Source organism: Neolamprologus multifasciatus, chromosome 3 (genome assembly GCF_963576455.1).
Source record: "Neolamprologus multifasciatus chromosome 3, fNeoMul1.2, whole genome shotgun sequence".
Taxonomy (NCBI): domain Eukaryota; kingdom Metazoa; phylum Chordata; class Actinopteri; order Cichliformes; family Cichlidae; genus Neolamprologus; species Neolamprologus multifasciatus.
Window position 1 is genome coordinate 4,856,302 of NC_140441.1, and position 22,084 is coordinate 4,878,385.

Here is a 22,084-nt window from a genome sequence, read left to right on the forward strand (position 1 = left end):
TTAGCACAAGAAACTAAACATGTTTGATTTGTCTTCACTTTGGAGAAGAAACACTCCAGAGAAACTTTAAACAAACTCGTGGAGAATCAGTATTAGAATATGATAGAAATCACTTTAAAAGAACCTGAAGGTAAATAAGTAGAACTCTAAATAATATTACTTTAAAAACTGAGTAAAAAGCTAAATAAAACAAAAGAGTGACATAAGGCTAAATTTGCCCAATGTGAACGACTGAAATAAAACTTTATAGATCTGATCAGAAGTCATTGTTGCTTTTGTTCAGCAGTGCTGAGTATATGAGGCATCATCCACAGGAGTCGACTGAACAGTGAAATGCTGTTATGACCTGTTTATAAGTCCTCATTTCTCAGTTTGCACATCCCCGACTCCTCTTCCATCATTAGAGACGAGAGCTAAATAGCTGAGGAAGAAACAGGAAGAAGAGACAACAGATTTTGATCACACTGAGAAATCCTCCACTCAAAGCTACACTATAAAAGTGATGTCTGGATTTATGATCTAAGATGTTTGGATGCTCATGACATTTTTTTTTTTGCATTAAATATGTTTTTATCATCACTTTAAAGACAGAGTAAATGTATATGAGTCGCATTACACGTTCACAATGCATTATATTTGATTTCTCATTTAAAAAGACTTTAGAGCTCTATCTGCTTGATCAACGTGACAGTAAAATGTTGACTTTTATTTCACTTTATTGTCTCCTGTGCTATTGTATACATGTGTTTCTAGTACACATATGTTTGTGTATCTATTTACCAGATCTATCTGTCTGTGTACTGTAAATAAGTTCACATCATGGCAGCGTGACCGCTATCAGAGTGTCTTATACTCGCTGATGGAAACAATGACGAGCTGCTTTTTCATTTTATCATCACAGTCAGTGTTCACGTGACTCAAACTCGGGTTGGGATGTCATCCATCAGGCCTGATGGTTTGTTTTACACACATGTGGTAGTTTGGCAGCTTAGACCTTTATACTGATGTCTCTAATTATTATTAGGATTGTTGTTTTTATTTTGAAATTTAAAAAAAAAAACATGCTGTGATGGGACAATAGAGAGGAATTGACAAACTCTGCTAAGTAAAACGATCAACCCTAACCTGATCGTCATTCACGAATTAGAACAGGTGAAAATGTTTTCACATATTTATTATCTCTTAAACTCAGTTGACCTCAGTGAGGTTCTCGGAGATTTGGATAGAAAGGGGTGACATGTTGCAGGAAAGCAGAAAATGTCATAATGTTGGAGTATTTTAAAAACTTTAAATTTTGTGCTGTTAAAATTTTAACTGAAGTTCAATGGCACAGCTGGCAAAATACAATTCTCGCGGAAAACAAAGAAATACAAAGAAATACAAAGAAGAGTTCTCAGCTTCCTAGAAGTGAAGATAAAACGCCCTTTATTTCAACGAGTATGTGTATTTACCCAGTCTGACCTCGAGGCGGCGCATTTTCATTGGACAGACGACAGACAGGTAGTGACAGGAAGCGGAAGTTTCGTTGGATCATTGTGCTCTTGGAGCTGGCGGCGGGATAACTGTGCGGCTGCTGGTAGCTGTGACGGGCTTGTTTCTGAGTTTAAAAAAACAAATCGCAGGTAAGAAAAACACCTTAAACTCAAAAATACGCACAGATAAAGCAGCGGGGCCGAAGCGGAGGGATACACCTCTGTGAACAGGCTCATCTGGCTCCGTGCTAACGAGCTAATTAGCAGCTGTTAGCTTCGTTAGCTATGAAATGCTAACTGCTGCTAATGGTAGCGTTTGATTTGTCTTAGTGAAAACTTTTAAAACCCTTAATATTTGCGTCTCCTAACAATCTGGGGCTGGCGGGAGTTTGCGTTGAGCCTGTCCTTAAATTAAAAGCTTTTAAAGAACTCAAGGACAGAAGCTAGCAGGCTAATTAGCAGCCAATGTATCAGTGAGGAGTCATATAAACAAACAGAGTTTATAATAAATATTTCAAGATAAACTGTGGAAGAGCAACGATGTTTAAGCTGATACACACTGCTGCTTATGTGCTTTTATATTAGCAGAAGTGGAAGACGGCATAAGTTATGATTGTTAAGCAGAGGGGCGTTTCAGCTAAGGATGTTTACTTCCTCAGTAATGGTGATTTTCCTATCTCAGTTTTTCTGTGAGAGCAACAGACCGGTCAGGCTTTGTGGTTTCTCATTCAAGATCTCCTGCACGTCTCAGGAAAATCTGTAAAACCTGAAGCTAAAGTAAGAACATTACACATTGAACCTCTTAGAATTCTACACAGCAGGAATTGCATGAAAAGCACGTCAGTGAGTGAAGTAAACATATCAGCACAGAAGCGGCGTTTGAATTAATATTTATAAATGGTAAATGGCCCGTATTTGTATATCGCTTTACTTAGTCCCTAAGGACCCCAAAGCGCTTTACACATCTAGTGTACACCCATTCATGGTAAGCTACAGTGTAGCCACAGCCGCCCTGGGGCACATTGACAGAGGCGAGGCTGCCGAACACTGGCGCCACCGGGCCCTCTGACCACCACCAGTAGGCAACGTGTGAAGTGTGTTGCCTTCTTGTCTTCTTATGACAGCAGAGTTCTGGATATGATGGAGTCTGTCCAGTGCTTTGCTGAAGATTCAGATGAGGGTCTAATACAGAGTCAATGAGTGGTGGCCAAAGTGGACAGACTAAACTGGATCATTAAATACAATTAAGCAAAATAGAATCAAAATATTTTCTGCTTCAATACAGCGTTCACATCTGGTGTGAAAGAAAATGAATGCAAATATTGGAAACACAAAGTGACATTCAACAACCTCATTCGACTTTAACCCTTTAAGACCTACCATAGAACCAAGTCCACCAGAGCTTATATTATATTTTTACATGTTGTGAAGCCATTTGTGGGAGCATTTCAAGTTGCTATACATCAATACAACCATTACAGCCTAAATTTTAATAATATGTCTGCATTAAGTGCATAGTAATTACATAAATTGCAAAAAAGTGCAATAAACTACAAAAAAAATGAAAATCGTTTTTGTTTTTTTAACATATATTTCTAGTTAGAGAAATTTAAGAGGCAATATGAGTCCTAAGCATCCCAGAAACGACTCATAAAGTCATAAAGTCAAAGATAACTTTTAAAAACACCAGTATAGGCTCATGAGGCCTTGATGGTAAAAAAATAAATAAATTTCCGCAAAAATGACGTCACTTCCTGTTTCGGGCAGGTCATGGCGGACATGCGATAGTTCGCTCTGACGTCTATTCCAACGTAGGAAGTGTTACAAACAGCTGATCGGATCGGCAAAGCGTGTTTCTGGAATATTATGTTTTTGTTGCTGCAAGCGCTTTTTATGCAGTTTTTGCAAAGCTGTATGTGGAAGGAAACTGTGACCGAGGACAAGCTGATGGCATAAGATGTAAGTGCAACTCCTCCGGTTTCATTTGCAAAAAAAATTATTGTGCTAGCTCACGTGGTTGCAGAGCTACCGGGATTTAAAAATAGTTACGCAAAACGGAGCGTGCTGCTCTGACCGGTTTTAAAGGGTTAAAGGAATAGCTGTGAGAGACTGAAGTGACCACCGATCCGAGTGAAGAACTGTTGATTGACATATAACGTGGTTGTAACTACACTCACTACTATGTTACATGACAATCAGCTGGATTCTTTACTGTTATTGGTAGAGCTCACTTTTCACTCACTCACCTGAAAGTTTACCATGGGTCCCGCCCACTTCCCATCATCTACAGTTATTTTTCCCCTAATTTCCGGCTTCTGGACAGACTTTCCTCGCTGATAAACACAGTCACCGTCACCGTCACAGCAGATGACATTAAAGTAGATTAAAAATCTTCATTCCTGATGTGAAAAATAAAACACAGTTCCTCTGAGTGGGGATGGTTTAGCACATTAAGTGCGTTTGTTACCTGCAGCAGGAGGTATTAGGCTACACCAGCTGTGCTCCATCTCTTAATGTGCATTAATTAACCGAACTCTGATAATTCTCTGAATTTATTTAAGGTTTATTTTGACAGTTTGAACAGTTATTTATTTAAACGCCTTCATACTTGGTGATTTAAAGTTGCCGAATGATGCAGAAAGAATCCCTGATGTTAATATCTGTTTGCTCCTTCAGACCGATGGGAGACAGTGATGACGATTTGGATCGGAGGAGGCGGGACAAGTTCAGGCGGGAACGCAGCGACATGGAAAGGTCACGAGAGCGCGAGGAGAGGAGGAGAGACGACTGGCCCGACAGGTGGGAGCTGGCGACTATTCTGATCGTTAAGTTGTTTGTTTTTAATCTGGAGAGAAAGATCAGACAAGTTCAGCCTGAACCTACAGAGGCTCATTTACTGCATCAAACTGCTGCAGAGCTGCTGTCACAGAGAGGGAGCTGCTGCCATCTAGTGGCCATCTGCAGTAGTGCGGTCCTTTGTTCTTCAGCTGGCCTTTGAACATCTTCCAGTTTCACTTAAAAGCTAAAATGTCAGATACTTGCTGTGCTGTCAGCTGCACTAATCAGTGTTTATTTACAGCTGAGGAGTTTAAAGTATGGCAGCAACATGTGAGCACAGCTCTCCTGACCCTGCCTGACAAATCCTGCGGATTTACCCAACACTGGATATAGACGTGGCCAACTTTACTGTTATGACACGACATTAATGTGAAAAAATAATGGGACCAGAACTATTCTGGCTCAAACTGTAAACGTCCAAGTCAATAAAATGTTAGATTGAGGTGTGACAGTTCGTTTATGCTCACTCTGTAAACTTATGGTAACTTATGTCTTGATGCATCTCAATCATCCAGGAAAATAAATCTCCAAAAGTTGATTCTGTTCATCTGGACGTAGCGTTTTCTGGGAGAAACATTTTGTCACTCATCCAGGTGACGTCTTCAGTCTCAGCTGACTGCAGGTTTCAATCTTATAAACAGGACATTTGCATAACGACTGAAACCAGCCCACCGAAGGAACAATGGGCTGTGAGGTCAGTTCCTTAATCATAATTATGCAAATTCTCATGACCATTGATCAATGGCCATGAGTACCATTCACAGAGAGTTGGGGAATGGCTGCAATCACAGCATTGTAGGGTTTTGGTCAGTGGTTGTTGATCAATGGTCATGAGAATTTGCAATTAAGATTAAGGAACTGACCTCACAGCCCATTGTTCCTTCAGTGGGCTGGTTTCAGTCGTTATTAGGGATGCACCGATACAGATGCTGGTATTGGGTATCGGGGCCGATACTGTAAAATATGTGTGTACTCATACTCGTAAAAGTTAACCGATACCAACTTATTTCATTAATCAGAGGGTGGCTTGTCATTTTTGTTGTAGTTTTTTAGATTGGCCACTAGGGGGACATCCCGCGCTAAACAGGCACAGGGTTAGGCGAGTGAGACTGGCAGCTCCAGATAAAAAAGAGAAACTGGAGGCTGCTGTAGCTAGGCTAAACAAAATGTCAGCAGTGTGGAACAGCCAACTTTAACTCAGGTTTTGGAAAAGCGATGAAAAATGTCAAGAGAAAATCCACGGGCAGTTTAAATAACAGAGGCTCGACTCATTTTATCGCTCTGGATGACCAGCCAATGCCGGTCGTGGAAAACAGGATTGCACCGTCTTCTCAGCATACTCGAGCCGCGATATGAAATATAATAAATAAACAGAAGTGTTTATTTATTATTCTGAAAGCTCGAGACAGTGCCAATAGTTCAGTGATATTTTGTTAAATTACAATGTGGAGACTCTGCAATAATTTAACAGAAGTGCTTATTTTTCACTTGAAATTTTTTTGTGGTCATTTTTATTAAGATTTTATTTTTTATCGGCAGAGAATAAAATAAAATCTGTCTTCCAATTCATTGTATTTGTTTGTGTGTGTGTGTGTGTGTGTGTGTGTGTGGTAGAAGTATCGGTTTTTGTACTCTGTATCGGCAAGTACTCAGATCCAAGTATCGGTATCGTATCGGTTTGTAAAAATTGATATCGTTGCAGCCGTAGTCGTTATGCAAATGTGCTGTTTATAAGATTGAAACCTGCAGTCAGCTGAGACTGAAGACGTCACTTGGATGAGTGACGAAACGTTTCTCCCAGAAAACGCTACGTCCAGATGAACAGAATCAACTTTTGGAGATTCTGGTAACTTACATTTGGTTTAACATTGAAAAGTTTCCCACACAGTTGAAATCTTTATGCATGCAGTACTTCTCCCTAATCACATCTGACACGTTTGTTTCAGAGTTCATACAGTTTGTTATCCAGCTGTAAACATCTGTCCTAACATCAGAGTATGAACGATGCATGTTTTTGGAAACTGAGTCGTCAGGATTTATTATGGCTGAAGAAAGTCGCCGACTTCATCCCGACAGGTTTGTCCACTGCGTGACGTCAGCTCTCTGTTTGTTTCAGGGACTGGGACCGTGGCCGCGAGCGGAGGCGGGACTACGACCGCGGCCGCAGAGAGAGGTTTTCTCCGCCCAGACACATCAGCCCTCAGCACAAACGCATGAGGAGAGAATGGTGAGGCCTGTGTGAGAGAAGCAGACTTTAGTTCTCCTCCGTGTTCCTGCTGCGATTAATAATTCTCGTTTCACCCTCAGGGACGACCACAGGGGGGAGCCGTACCGCTACGACCTGCCATACGGAGGCGGCGGGGCTCCATTCCCAGGGGCGGGGCCTCAGGGCTGGCACCCAGATTTTCCTCACCTTCACCCACATCATGGAGGCCACCCTCTGCAGGGCAGGTGAGCTCAGTCAGATGCATTTCTGCCCCCTAGTGGCTCCAACAGTCACCTGGATGATTTATTACCTGAGTTTTGTGTCTCAGGTTGGGGATGGTGGATCCAGACCTCCCTCCTCCTGGTCCTCCTACCATGAGGAGCTTTAAGGTGGGTCTCTGATTTAAAAAAATAAGGAGGCATCAAAGCGTCTGTTTGGCGAGGTTATGACATCACGTCTGCGTTTGCAGGAGTTCCTGTTGAACATGGAGGACAGCGTGGACGAGACGGAGGCCGTGAAGCGCTACAACCAGTACAAGCTGGACTTCAGGCGGCAGCAGCTGCAGGACTTCTTCCTCCAGCACAAAGAGCAGGAGTGGTTCCGCTCCAAGTACCACCCCGATGACATCGCCACGAGGAAGGCAGAGTCTCTGGCCGCCCTCAAAACCCGACTCGGCGTCTTCCTCTTCCTCATGGACAACAACTGGCTGGACAACGTATCGCTCGACATGGACCACGCCCCTGCCATCATTAAACTCCTCGATGCAGGTAAACTGGACAGGAAGTGAAGCGAGACGGGGTTTGTGTAATAAAGTCTTTAACCTGCGTGTCTCTGCAGCTGTGATAAAGATGGAGGGAGGAACCGACTTTGACCTGCAGGTCCTCGAGGTTCAGGCGAACGCAGCAGGAGCCGGTGGAGATGCGAGCGGAGGAGGAGGTGTAGGCGAGAAGAGTCAGGCGGATCCCAGCGGAGGAAGCGTGGGTGGTCAGACCAGCTCAGAGGCGACTGTAACTCAGACGAAGGAGACGGCGAGCGGTGACGCGGGCGATAACAAAGACACAGAGAAGGTGACGTCCTCGAATATCCTCAGCAATGTTCCCTCTAAGCTGCGCGCGTGCGCACTGGTCTCTGCGCACAAAAAAAATCTAACCTGAATCGAAATTAAAACTTTAACAATCCTGTTTTGCAGTGTTAGTCAGTGACTGGCTGCTCCCGTATGGGATCAAAACGATGCCACCTTATCCCACAGTCCAGCCAATCACGCGATTCACATTCGTATATACGCAGCTAATCAACGTGGCTGTCAGGCTATGACAGCGTCCTTATGTGTTTTAGCAAAGCGGTTGATGTGGAGTGAAGCCACGTTAACGACAACGTGTACAACCATTGGAGATGTGAGCAGGACAGACGGAACAACTGACGGACAAAGTGTGGACTTTATACCAGTTTTTAAATTGTGTTGATCGGCCACGTAAAACCAGAGTTATGATAAAATATCTGCAATGTTTGTTTTTCTTCCTGAATACTGTCGTTGTTTATATTTACTGCGGGAAGAAACGGTAACAACTGCGTTTTATAAGGAAAAAGCCTCAAAAGCCTGAGAGCAAAAACAACACCCCCCCCAGCCTTTCCTATTGGTTGAAAATTGTACCATGTCGATCAATCAAAAAATGATATGGCATTTAGTTGTTAAGAAACTGGAGGAAGTTTTAGGAGTGACGGCGGTGCTTTGAGATGTGAGAGATTTGCGACATTTAGCGCAAATCTTGTGTAGTTAGTGTGTAGTTAGTGTGTAGTTAATGTGTAGTTAGTGTGTAGTTAGTGTGTAGTTAGTGTGTAGTTAGTGTGTAGTGTAGTCAATAGATTTGTTGTGTGTGTCAGAACAATGAGGCGACTGCTGAATGTTACAGGTGTTACAGCAGTGATACATCTGCTGCTGTCAGGCCTGCAGGTATCAGGCTGTTGTTCTCCTTCATCTCATAGTGGACAGAAATTATTTTTTGGAGTGGCACAAATAATTTGTGTGGCATCAGATTTGATGCAGAACAGCTGATTGTTCTGTAAATAGTTTGAAATGTTTATTTAAAAAACGCCTTGGCTGCATTTTTAGGTAAACAGCTGCAAAAAACTTTGTTGTTTGCAAAACTCAGTTACTTTTTTGAAGAAGTAACTATATAATTAATTGCCCAACATTGGTCATTATTTACTGTATTTGCAGACAGAGTTACAGACTCTCTCCCAGACCACAGACTCATAATACAAGTCAGAGCTTTATAAAAAAGAAAAAAAAGAAGAAGAAAGTTGTGTTTTCAAAATTAGAGTTCAAGTTATTTTTACTTCCACTAACATGCTACACAGGTCATGAACAAGTAAGTGGGCTAAAGCAGTTAATTAAAAGTAGTCTAACATAAATGCTGTAATTTGATTACTTTAATAAACATGTAACTTGGATGGATTCGATGCTGGCGTGACCACAGTGCACACGTCTGCTGTCGCTCACAGTGGATCAAGGGGACGCTCAGGGAGTTCGTGTGTTTGCTCAGACACATGAAACATTAGAGGGAACATTGATGACCAGTTTACTGAACTGGACCCAGTCTCTTCCTGTCTGGGTCACATGACTTTGAACTATTGAATTATTAACTACTGTGAGAAGAAACAGGTCACGGGTTGAGTGACAGTCTGTTCAGTGTTAAGTTAAATGATCACATCCTGACACACGACGGCGTTCAGACCTTAACCGTCGTATTTTCTTTCCTCTCTCAGGACTCCGCCGATGCCAAGCGTAACGGAAAGAAGGAGAAGGACGACGACGACGAGGAGGAAGAGGAGAAGAAAGAAGAAGAAGATGAGGAAGAAGAGAAGAAGACCAAGAAAGTGAGTCGTTTGTCTTTTGTCACTGATGCTGATGTTCGTTAATGTTACATCGCATTGTTAATCCCTCCTCTTCCTCTCAGGGCAGGAAGAGGAAACGCAGCCTCTCTGCTGACAGCGGCGAGGGCAGTGCCTCCGACTCTGACTCCTCCCACTCTGATGGAGAGAAGGATGAAGACGAGGAGAAGGAGGAAGAGGAGGAGGACGGAGAGCATGGTATTTATTTTTGAACACTGAAATGCTGAAGCACTTCTCAGACTTCAGTCTGAAGTGTTTTGCTGGTTTGTTTCAGAGCGTCGTAAAGAGCGAGGGAAAGAGAGGGAGAAGGAGGCTCCACCCAAGCCCCGCCCCCTCCACCTCACCACCTCCCTATTCATCAGGAGCATCCCGCCAGAGGTGTCCAAGGATGAGATCACAGCTGTAAGAAAACATGCCTTTACAGGGTGAAGCAGTTGTTGCTAAGCTCATTTTTCAAACCTATAGGTTGACACTGTTTAGGCTCCTCCCTCCAGAGAGTTATTAAAATAAGTTTGGACAAGTAAATAAAGGAGGAAGGTTTTTAATTATAGTCGGGATTCAGCAAGAAAAATTAGGTTGTTTTTAATGAACCAGCTCTGCAATGTATTCATGCTCCCATCTGACCATTTAACATTTAACTGCTGCTCTGCATACAAGAACTATGAAATACTGCAACATGAACTGGTTTATTTATTATTTCACTTGTAAATAGTTCAAAGTAAAATATCATTTTTTCCCAGAACATTTTTTTTATGTGCTGAAAGCTGTGATTTTGACACATATGTGGACATCACATTTTGGGTTATTTAGACTAAAATACTCAATTTTGCTCTACAAGGGCCTGATATCCACTTACGAGGACATTATGCTGCTGCTGTTCTATCAACGTTTTAAACGTATATCCTCATATGTGGCTCTCATTTTTCTTAGAAACAAAAATCAGGTAAAAAGAAAATCTGGTAATTCTTTGTTTTTACATTCATCAGGTCCCAATGTGCCCAGACATCAAAGATAAATTAAAAATGCTGCCGTGGAAGAGTTCAGGTCTTAGAACACACACCTGTGCACATCACCTGGCTCTCTGCTAACCTCCTTCATGTGTTTGCAGCTGTGTCGCAGATACGCAGGCTTCCTGCGGGTGGCGCTGTCGGACCCTCAGCCCGAGAGGAGGTGAGAACAAAAAAGTGCATTAGCTCCTCCCAGCTTCATCTGCCATTAAAGGACTGATATGTAAAATGTAGCAGATTGTTTAGTTGTTTATAAATATATAGACCATATATATGTATATATGATAGGACATCAAACACACAGTGTATTCTTATCAATGAAACATGCAAGTTTATAATCTGTCGTCCTTCAGTAAAACGTTCCTAGAAAGCGTCATTTCACTTGTCGTTTACATGTATACAGGAAGTCAGGTCTTTAGCGGCGTCCTCCAAAGAAAAACGATATTCTTCTCTAAGCAGGACGACTCTGTTACTATAGTTCAGGAATCACATGACGTTTTGTCCTGAAAGCACCGTTAGACATTGTGCTCACTTTCGTGGGAATATCAGAATCAGACCTCTGATGCGTGCTCGCCACAACGCTGTTCGCCTTTCGGAGATTTCTCTATAACTTTATATCGAATTTCAGCATGTCGCAGGTTTCTGTGGCTTACAGGTATTTTGTTTTTGTTTTGTCATTTTTAATTATTTCTCCAGTAAAATTAGCATTTTCTAGCATGAATATGAACAACAATACAGTTTCACCACTCAACACTGCATCGCTGGATCGAGACGTATCCATGTGTTTAAGGCGCTTTATCTAAGAACTGCCCACACCACGTTTCTTTTTTTATTGAGCAGTTTTAAAAGGAAGCGTTCCTCTTTAAACTGAGCTTCAGTAAATATTTGTGCTTCAGGTTCTTCAGGCGCTGCTGGGTGACCTTTGACCGCAGCGTGAACATCAAGGAGACGTGCTGGAACCTGCAGAACATCCGGGTACACGCACACACACGCACACACCCACAGGCACACACTCACACACCCACAGACACACACACACACACTGGTGTGTCATGGGTGATTATAACCTCCTCTATGCTTTCTGCAGCTCAGAGACTGTGAACTCGCTCCGGTGGTGAACAGAGATCTGTGCCGGCGGGTTCGCAGCGTCAACGGTCTGACGCACCACAAACCGGTGGTGAGGAACGACATCCGACTGTCGGCCCGACTCGTCCACAGCCTGGACCAGAGAGGGGAGCTGTGGACCGGACAGGTGCGGACTTTAACCCTTTAAAACCGGTCGGAGCAGCACGCTCTGTTTTGTGTAACTACTTTTAAATCCCGGTAGCTCTGCAACCACGTGAGCTAGCGCAATAATTTTTTTGCATATGAAACCGGAGGAGTTGTACTTACATCTTATGCCATCAGCTTGTCCTCGGTCACAGTTTCCTTCCACATATAGCTTTGCAAAAACTGCATAAAAAGCGCTTGCAGCAACAAAAACATAATATTCCAGAAACACACTTTGCCGATCCGATCAGCTGTTCATAACACTTCCTACGTCCATCAGCGTGAACTATCGCATGTCCGCCATGACCTGCCCGAAACCGGAAGTGACGTCATTTTGCGGAAATGTAGTTTTTTACCATCAGGGCCTCATGAGCCTATACTGGTGTTTTTAAAAGTTATGTTTGACTTTATGACTTTCTGTGTCGTTTCTGGGATGCTTAGGACTCATATTGCACTGCTGGAAATAGTTTATTTTGATGCATATGCTGCTTTTTTGCAAATTTGCATTATAATATTTATTTTCGTTTTTCCTGCAGTATATAAAAATTGGTGTATTTCAAAAATAAAACTATGAAGACACTCAAAATAAATTTCCTGTGGTGGGAAACTATTTTGTGCAACTTTTTTGTATTTACAGTTTTGAGGGATAAGCCTCTTAAATTTCTCTAACTAGAAATATATGTTAAAAAACAAAAACGATTTTACATTTTTTTGTAGCTTATTGCACTTTTTTGCAATTTATGTAATTACTATGCACTTAATGCAGACATATTATTAAAATTTAGGCTGTAATGGTTGTATTGATGTATAGCAACTTGAAATGCTCCCAAAAATGGCTCCACAGCATGTAAACATATAATATAAGCTCTGGCGGACTTGGTTCTATGGTAGGTCTTAAAGGGTTAAACAAATAGACATATTTTTTTTTACCTACATGTTCAAAATAATAGCGGACTTTAAATATGCTCAGGCTCAAGGGTTCAGAGTCAGAAGCACCAGTCAGTCGAACACTATCTGGGCTGATTGTCACTGCATTACCCATAACCCCCTCAGGACTGACATCATTCCTCTGTGTGTGTGTGTGTGTGTAGATGGAGACCAACCCCATCCTGAAGAACATCACAGATTACCTGATAGAGGAAGTCAGCGCAGAGGAGGAGGAGCTCATCGGCGCCTCTGGGTGCAACACCGATGACGCCGGTGACGCCAAGGACCCTGCCTCCTCTGACGTCATCTTGGAGACAGATGATAAGCTACTGAAGGTGGGAGGAGCTTCATGTAGATCAGGCGCCGCCTGCTTCATGTAAGCGTGTATTTACACGTGTGTGTTTGTGTGTACAGGTGCTGGACCGCCTGCTGCTCTACCTGCGTCTGGTTCACTCTGTCGATTATTATAATTTCTGTGAGTATCCCGCCGAGGATGAGATGCCACACCGCTGCGGGCTGATCCACGTTCGAGGACCCCTGCCTGTGGGCAAGATCACTGCAACTGAGGGTACGCACACGCATACACTGCAGATCAGCCGTTCATGGTATATTTCTAGGAAAACAGGACGTGGTTTCCTAGAAACCAGAGACGCGGGACACATAAAGTCCTTGTCACCTGTGAGTAAGACACACTTACCTGTGGTCACAGCAGCCTTTGAACCTTTATGGAAAATTTCGCGGTATGATGATCGAACACATCACAACATGTTTTTAGTTTATTTAATCTCAAAACACTGAGGCGTTTAGGGATCATCTGTATGCTACAGCTCCGAATACACGGCTGCAAAGTTGACGTTAGTGTTGCTGTGCTCTGATTGGACAGTGAGTGAACACCAGCGGATGTGCGAGGAGCGCCTGGCTCCGCTGCTCTCGCCCTCTGAGACTCTGACTGAGGAAGAAGCGACCAGGCTGGGGAAGAAAGACCCGGAACTAGAGGTACGACACACCGCCCGCCACCAGATGTGTCCCACATGTGCAAAAAAAAGAAAAAAGTGCTACTTCCTGTTCCTTTCACAATAAAAGCCCTTCATATTATCCAACTACTGACTTTGAGATTATTAGACGACCTCCTGACTTGCAGCTTATCACAAAATGATTCAGATCAAGTCTTGTCTTTGATTTTACAAGTTCTAATTTTGTTTTCTTAATCATTCCTCATCAACTACAAGAAAATGTTTTGAAAAAAGGAAGTAAATTCTCATAATTACTCATTAAAACAATGTTACCTTTTTATTATTATTTATTTATCTGTTTGCTGTCAAAATAAAATTAAACATTGTATTGTCGGCGTGTATATCTCCAATTTAAGTGTCGTTAATTCAGGATTGTATTCATAATTCATTTGGCATTTCAGAAATTAAAAAAAAACCAATAGAGATTTGCAGCTATAGAAGGAATGACCTTTTAACAGCGTACGACCTTTTCATAGAAACGACCATAAACGCAGTGTGTACATGTGAGTGTAAGACAGTTGTGCCAATGACGAGCTCTCCTCCGTGTGTCTCACCTGTGCAGGTGGAGAAGTTCCTGTCGGCCAACACTCAGGAGCTCAGCAAAGACAAGTGGCTGTGTCCTCTGAGCGGGAAGAAGTTCAAGGCTCCCGAGTTTGTGCGCAAACACATTCTCAACAAGCACGGCGAGAAGGTCTCCGGTGTCCGGCAGGAGGTTGAGTTCTTCAACAACTTCCTGTTGGACGCTAAAAGACCTGCCCTGCCTGAGAACAAGCCCCTCCCACCGCCTTCACAAGGTTGTGCCCCTGGGACTCCGTTTTGCCGTCTATTCACGTTACTGTTTTTTCTTTTCTGACGTGTTTCCTTCTCTCCGCCTTTAGCCGCACCTCCGGGTTTACCAGGATTTCCCGGACAGTCGCCGCAGCAGCAGAGCCTTCTGGGATATCCGCCTGGAGTCAGACCACCCATGCCCGGTTTCCCAGGTATCTATAAACACAAACATAATAGAATTTAAGTATTTTAAAATGAAAAAACCTCAGCTTTGCTTTTCAGTGCAGCGATGCAGTCGTTTAAGGTGTATGTGTGTGTGGCTGTTTTAGGCGGTGCACTCCACCATCCACCAAACCAGTTTGGAGCTGGGCGGGGTAACTATGACAACTTCAGAGGTCATTTAGGAGGCGGCGGGGGGTTTTCTGGGAAACAGCGAAACAGCAGGTAAAGAACATGCGCCGTGACGACAACGCACTGGAGTGTATGAATCGCATCAGTTATCTCACTGTGTGTGTGTTTGTTTGCAGGGGCATGCGAGGCGACCCTCGCTCCATCATCGAGTACAGAGACCTCGACGCTCCGGACGACCTCGACTTCTTTTAAGCACCAGAAGCCCCAAGACTGTTTTTTTTTTTTTTTTAAATAAAACACTTTTTTATTCCTACGTTTCCCATGATGCCGTTCCTCTTCCTCATACCATTATCTTTTTCCTACATAGGACAGAAACTGTAGAGCTGTGTGTGTGGGTGCGTGCATTGCGAGTGTGTGTGTCAGCAGGACCAGTGTTACTGTCAGTCATTAGTGATGATGATGATGATGCGTGCCACTTTTCCAATAAAGACCAGTACTGAAGGACTGATGAAGGCTCGTGTGCTGCTGTGAGAGGAGCTGCACCCTTTGAAATCTTATTTGGATGTTTCCACAGCAGACAGGCTGATGTAGCTTCAGTGGCTAAAAAGTGAAGATTTAAACACACAAACTTAAGTGAGAATTTGTGAAGTTTCTCTCTGATGTTTACATTTCAAACCCTTTGAAGTGCCTGTGTGCTCTTGTGTTATGTCCTGGTCACTGGACAAGGTGCAATACATGGATGATGTCCACACACAGTGACCAACAGCGCACACTCCACTAGTGCAGTTGCATAAACACAACATGTAGATTATGTGCTCAGAGCACCCTGTATGAAATAGAGAGGTGAGGCGTTACTTGAGAGCTAAAACGAAGTGGTGCTAATCTGTTGTGATCAATGTTTTCTACAGTCACTGGTTGTGATATACTAGTATGTAGTTTATTTATTATACAGTTGTGATAACTTGAATGCTTAATTATTTTGGTATAACTGAGGCATAAACAGTCCAGTAAACAAACTCAGTATTATTGATTAAACAATACAGTCACAGTGTAATCTTATGTAGATCAAAGTGGTTTACAAAGTCAAATATGTGTGTACACAGCTCTACGAACACGAACAGTCTTCTGTGTCGGGCTGGAAACTAAAAAATTTAAAATTTAAACCGCCTACTTTTAAATTCATGAATATTGAAAGCGATTGGTCTACAGATGTGACAGTTTTTGTTTTCCAAGTGTAAAATTGTTCAGGGGAGAGTTGATGCTTATCTCCAAAAGTCCATGGTGAAATAATGGCAGTGAGTCCGGCTTTGGGCTCGGACTCCTCTCACTTAAATAAGTCTAGATCAAAAAGTAATCATCTGTTCTCTTATGATTCCTATAATTCTTTTTAACATGCTACTGTGCATGAGTGGCGATGGTGAGGGGGAAAAAAAAGCAAGATGCACACATACTAGGATGGTGGTGTGGTGACTGCAAGCTCAAAAGCTTTACAAGGGAAACCCGACATTGCCACCCTGGGAATTTCACCCATATCTAATTCAAAACTACAATGATTACCAAGGAGGCACCCAGGTCCGTTATACTCACCTCTACACACTTTCACTAAGGTGCAGTCAAACCAGGCGTACATGGATAACCACCGCACACAGAAGGTCCCATCACCAGGGTTCTCAGTCATGCCCACTTTGGGCTTTCAGCTTCTGAATGAGGAAAACATCCAAAACATGAAAAAAGTCACCCTCTGTAGTTACTGCAAAAACACTGGTTCTCTGCAGCTACAAGAGGACCTGCCAGTGGTGTGACACAAAATTAAGAATTTTCACATTATTCAGAAACAAAATGTACAAAACACAAAATAAACTGCATCTCCACTTTAGAGAAAATGAATGATCTATTTAATCTATTAGTTAAACCACAGTTGGCAAAAGAATAGATGTTCTGTACTTGAATTAAGGTTAAAAAAAATACCACTGTTAAAAAATACTCTAGTAAATGTTGTAGTACTGGTTCAACTTTTTTACTCAAGTAAAAGTACAAAGGTACAGCTCTGAAATGTACTCAAAAAGTAGCTCTTTAGAGGACGTTTCTATTTTTGTGCAAAGCTAACTGAACCTTGTGCTTTATTGACATAATGATAAAATAAGGAACAGCTGTGGTCCACTCTTGAGCTCTGGCAACATTCACTCATCCCCGTTCAAGGTGGCAAAGATCACAGGCTGTTAAGTATTGCAGACTGAATTCATTTCACCTGGCAATCGCTTACTATGTATATCTGTTAGGAGGTGGTAAGTAGGATCCTCATGTATTATCTACAATTTGGTGTATAGTAGGTGGACGCTGGATGACTATTTTCCATCTTGTGTTACAGGCCTACACACTGCACTGTCTTGTTGTAGCCTTGTTGCTTTTCAATCATTTATGGACTGGCATTGTTCCTTGTTTTATGGTCTTTTTTTTTACTCTTAATTGTTTGTTATATTTTAATCATGCTTTTAAAAGGGGTTGTATCTCAGTGTATGTTCTTGTTTCTTTTATGTCTCATTTACTCAATAGTTTGGTGTTTTATGTCTTGATCTTATAGGTTTTGTTGATTTTCCTTTAGTGGAGGTGCAGCGGCTTGTTGCGGTGGGCTACGCACTGTCACAGAGAGTAAAATCACTCATCCTACAGAAATTACTATCTCAGGTTTACTAGTACTAGGCTTACTAGTACTATCACACCAGTGAACATCCAGGGTTTGGACATTGAAACAGTGGAGTACAACAAATACCTGGGTGTTCACCTCTATAACAAACTGGACTGGTCCACAAACACAAATGCATTCTGCAAAAAGGGTCTAAGCTGTCTCAACCTGCTACGGCTGAGATCTTTCAGGGTGAACAGGACTCTCCGAAGGACGTTTTACTACACTGTGGTGGCGTCTGCTATTTTCTATGCTATGGTCTGCTGGAGTGGTGGAATGACAGAGAGGGACAGGGACAGGCTTAGGGCATCGGGGGGTTCCCCAGGAGCATCTTCCTTGGAGGGCTCAACCCGGGGTAGCAGTCATGGCCTATTAAGGGCTCTGTTGGCTCTTAGGTGACGGTTTCCTCGTGGCTGTGTGAAGCGGGGCTAGGGGAGGGTCTGTGCTGACGGACGTGGGTTACTGACCTGGTAGCCTGGCTGCCCCTGGGTGGGTCCAGGACGGGCGTGAGGTTCTTGGGCGCTCCGTCTCTGGGCTGGGGCCCTGGCTGGGCCTTGGGGGCTTGAGTCCTGGTTGGTGTGTTGCCGGGGTTGCGGGCGGGTGGGTGTATGGGGGCCGAGTCCTGGCGCAGGGTGCCGCTGGTACATCGAGCCACCTGGGGGGCTCTTCAACTGGTGAGGGAGGTTGTTACATCTTGCAGGAGCTCTCCTCTCTTCAGGAACTCACTCTGCAGGAGGGGGAGATACAGGAGAGGTGGAAGAAGATCTCAGCCTGGGTGTCTATTGTCTTATGTAGTCTGGAAGATGAGTGGATGACGGGGTGGGTGCAGTTTTCTCTGAGGTGGGGTCGGGTGGGCTGTCCCAGGCTCTGTGGGGCCGGGTGGCGCTGCTGCACTGGGCCCCGGTCCGGATGGGCCTGGGCCCCCTTTTCCTGGCGAGTCGCAGAGTATGGGGGTGCCTACTGGGGTCAGCGGGGAGCTGGCCTCAGGGAGGGGTCACTTGCCCCTCCCTTCCTTCCCTCCCCATCTCCAGCTGCCTCCCTCTTCCCGCTCCACCACAACCACCCACACATGCAGGGCCTTGGGGTAAAGGTGTGTCACCAGGGTGCAGGGGAGGCATCCCCCCCCTCTGTCCCCTTCTGGCTGCCTGTGCCTCAATTTTATCTCACAACTTAGACATTCACATTACTCACACTCTCATAACACATACATATAGGATCTTGAGGGTGGGCACACTACACGGACTCCAAAAGGCCATCAGGGTGTACACCTCACCCCTGGCGTCGTTGCCCACCTCTCAATTTTAAATACACGTAGAGATTGAGCTATGCGCTTTCCTGCTGCTCTCTGGCAGGTAGCTCCATGCCCTCCTGGGTTTTAAAGGCACCTTAGAACACACATGCATCAACACTACATATGAGCGGGTGGAGGGAGGTTTGGAGTCTTCACACACCTCCGTTCTCTGCGGCCTGCTGGAGCGGGGGGCCAGGAGGAGAAGTTGGCCGTCCAACTGGGGTCTGGAGTGTGGGGCCTCCCTCCTGCTGCAGAGTCGGGGCCTCCCTCCTGCTGCAGAGTCGGGGCGGTCTGCTTCTCCCCACCCCAGGGAAAAGGGTAACACCACCTGGGTCTGGGTGCAGTTTCCCCCTCCAGGGGCAAGGGTACCTAGACCTGGGGTATAGAGTACACTTGGGGAGTGTGACTGTGTGTACAGTGTCTATTCTCTTTGGCTCTCAGCGAAGGTGGTCGCACTTTTCTCCTCTCCTCTCCCTTATCTTCCCTGCTTAGCTCCTCATGTCCTTGCCTTGTCTTTTCTCGTGTTTTTTTTATTACTTTTCCTGGAACACACTCTCACAGTCTGTGTCTAAAACCTAAAAAATGGATTTGATCAACTGGTCTCTGAATGCTATTGACACCCTTTAATGAGAAGCCTAGGCTCGGGAGAACCCGAGTGCCATGGAGGGACTTTCCCTGCCGGATACACGATGGACGGGTGGCAGAGGATCGTGTGCCTGGCGGGACTGTCGATCGAGGACGCTGAAGATATCTACCTATTCGGAACCATGATAACAGGGTTCTTGCTGATCGGAGCTGGCTTGGCCCTCGCTTACCGGAGAATTAAGAGAGCGGAACCGGCTGTACAAATCCCCACAAGGATGCCCGCTGGGATTGGAACGACAGGTGCGACTTCTCAGAAAGGGCTCACTGAAGTCAGCATGGTTAAGAGCTTGGAGGCGCTTACGACTGCAGTGAATGCTCAGAATAACACCTCTGAGCGTATGTATGTTGAATTACATCAGGAAAGAATCAACTCAAAACAACATCTCTGGGCAGAAGCTGGATTACATCTTGGATCAGTTGGCTGCGGTCGTGAGGTCTCAGAATCTGCTATGTGAGCAAAAAAGAGTGACAAGACCACAGAATCGACGGCTAATAAAATCACGGAGAAACTCGCAGCTATTAACGGGAGATTGAGACACCAGTGTCGGAGTGTTAAAAACAGCTTGAAATTCTCATGAGTTGTTTGCAAAAGAAAAATTACCATCATAATGCGGCTACCCCTTCGGCGCCAGCTGTGGGCTCAAGGCCGGAGCTGAACAAAAACTCCCTGATAACGACTGTGTTGAGTCTGTTCCTTCCCATTCCCTACAAGGCCACCTGGGTTGGCTGGTAGACTGTTTACTTACCCTGGCAGGGTGAAGGAAACTGTCTCAGCTGAACTCTGGACACACACACACATACACTTACACTGATAAGCACACACTCATCCCCCTCCCTTTCCAAACGCCTTTGATGCTTGTTTCCTGCGGGGGAACACGGTGGGTCTGTGTGCCGCGCTGGAATGGTAGCGCTGTGCAGGGCATCTGCTGTGTTCGCTTCGGATTACTCCTTACCCCCCACCCAATCCTGTGGCTTGTCATGTCTTTCACAAAGTTATGCTGTGGACATTTATGTGCTTTTTGTGCAGAGGAGTTTTTTTGTTTCCTGTTCTCATGCTGTCCTACCATGGAAGCACAGCATGAGTAGAGGTCTCTTTTTTCCTCTTGTACTTTCCCACTGTAGTGTACATTTCAGTGTTTTTCTGTAACGCTACCGATCTCTGACTTGTATCCCCATGTAATGTCTTTGTTGTGTGTGTAAGGTCAGGGTGTCCCATTTCACTGCAGGGCAACCTGCATGTGGCGAATAAAGCTTTGATTGATTGATTGATTGATATTTATGTCTGTCTCCATGTTGGGTGAGTGTTGAGTAATTGCATATGAGAGTATGAGGGTGGGAATGGATGTTTGTATCTGTGTGTGCCTGTATGTCTGTGTCTATATGTCAGCTTGGGTATTAGACGCCACCTCTCTGGGGACATCTCAGGCCCTCCAATGTATGGAGGCCTATCTCCCCCACCACTTCCCCTGCCAGTGGCAGACGCCCTCAGACACCGGTGCGTTGGTGGGTCTTTGTGTCCGGGGATGGGCGTCCAGGTAGACATCGGCTCACTCCTTGGTGGCTGCTTATCGGGGCCTGGAGCCTGGGGCTTGCTTGGGCCCCTTTGGGGGTGGGGTGCCCTCGGCCTCTCAGCCTGGGGTTTGGTCACTCAGGTGCAGCTGGTTGCCGGTGGAGCTCCCGGGCACGTCTCTGCAACCCCTCCTGGCTTCTGCTCCGCGGCTGCTTAGTGACCCCTCATCTGGGACTCTCCTCAGCTCTTTCTGGGACAGTGGCACGGCTGCCCCTCTGTTGGTCTTCCTTGGTCTCTTGTGTTCTGAGGGCCTCTGGATGTCTGGAGTCTGGAGCTCCTCCATACCTGCTTCATGCCCTGGAGGACGGGGCTGTGGCCCCCCCACACCCTCTAGCAGATCATTACATGAAGGAACCTTTTAAAAACAAGCGCGTCCATGCTCACAGGTGTACACACGGGTGATCACACACACAAACTACACCCTTTTTGGCTCCTACCTCAAAGCACATTGTGCACTGTCGATCTTACGTGCTGCACAATAATGTTTAATATTTAGTATTTACTGTCATATTCCCATATATCATTGTGATGTTGTTTATTCTATTACTCTCGTTTTCTTCTGCTTGTTTTCTTTTTTCATTCTCAACAGGTGAAATTAAAAAAGTATCTACTGTTATCTACTGTTAGCTAGTTTATTGTGATGATGTTGTTTTTATTATGTTGCTCTTTGTTTGTTTTCTCTTCTGGTTTTTTATCTCCATACAGGTGATCCAGGTGTTTTGTTTGTCTTTCTTTTTTTTTTCTTCCCCCCTTTCTCACCATCTCTTCTCCCCTCTATTTTTCTTTCTCTCCCTCTCTTTCTTTCATTCTTTCTCCCTGTGCTATCCCCCAGTCATGTCTGTCCCATCTTTAAAAAACTAAAATAAAATGAATACATAATTGGTGGAGGTGAAGTTTCATTTTCCAACAGGACGACAAACTCACATATACAATCAAGATAGTAAAGGAATCACTTTAGGACCACTCTGTGAATGTTCTTCATTGGCCCAACCAGAGCCAACCAGGCTTTAACCCAAATGGGCATCTCTGGAAGGAGCTGTGGACTGACAGTCTGATCCAACCTGATGAGGCTTGAGAGGTTCTGCAAATATGAATGGTAGAAATGGTTGAAAAATATGTGTGTCAAAAAATCTGTAGAGTATATAGTTCAAC

At 44.4% G+C, this 22,084-nt stretch overlaps 2 protein-coding genes and 1 pseudogene across 2 annotated transcripts in view; 2 read left to right on the forward strand and 1 right to left on the reverse strand.

Moving 5' to 3' along the window:
- The window catches only part of LOC146521164 (protein NLRC3-like), a 482,659-nt gene that overhangs the window by 392,740 nt on the left and 67,835 nt on the right, over nucleotides 1–22,084 (reverse strand). The gene's annotated exons all lie outside the window — the stretch shown is intronic.
- Nucleotides 1,481–15,030, forward strand: LOC146521188 (serrate RNA effector molecule homolog). Its single transcript, XM_085154307.1, has 20 exons — nucleotides 1,481–1,622; nucleotides 4,149–4,271; nucleotides 6,427–6,537; nucleotides 6,618–6,761; nucleotides 6,845–6,905; nucleotides 6,986–7,283; nucleotides 7,354–7,583; nucleotides 9,283–9,393; nucleotides 9,474–9,606; nucleotides 9,683–9,810; nucleotides 10,517–10,578; nucleotides 11,312–11,390; nucleotides 11,503–11,667; nucleotides 12,776–12,946; nucleotides 13,026–13,179; nucleotides 13,495–13,607; nucleotides 14,187–14,418; nucleotides 14,503–14,604; nucleotides 14,722–14,836; nucleotides 14,920–15,030. The coding sequence occupies exons 2-20, from the start codon at nucleotides 4,153–4,155 to the stop codon at nucleotides 14,993–14,995; spliced, it is 2,604 nt and encodes an 867-aa protein (XP_085010433.1). The 5' UTR covers nucleotides 1,481–1,622; nucleotides 4,149–4,152; the 3' UTR covers nucleotides 14,996–15,030.
- On the forward strand, nucleotides 16,372–21,826 carry LOC146521189 (uncharacterized; annotated as a pseudogene).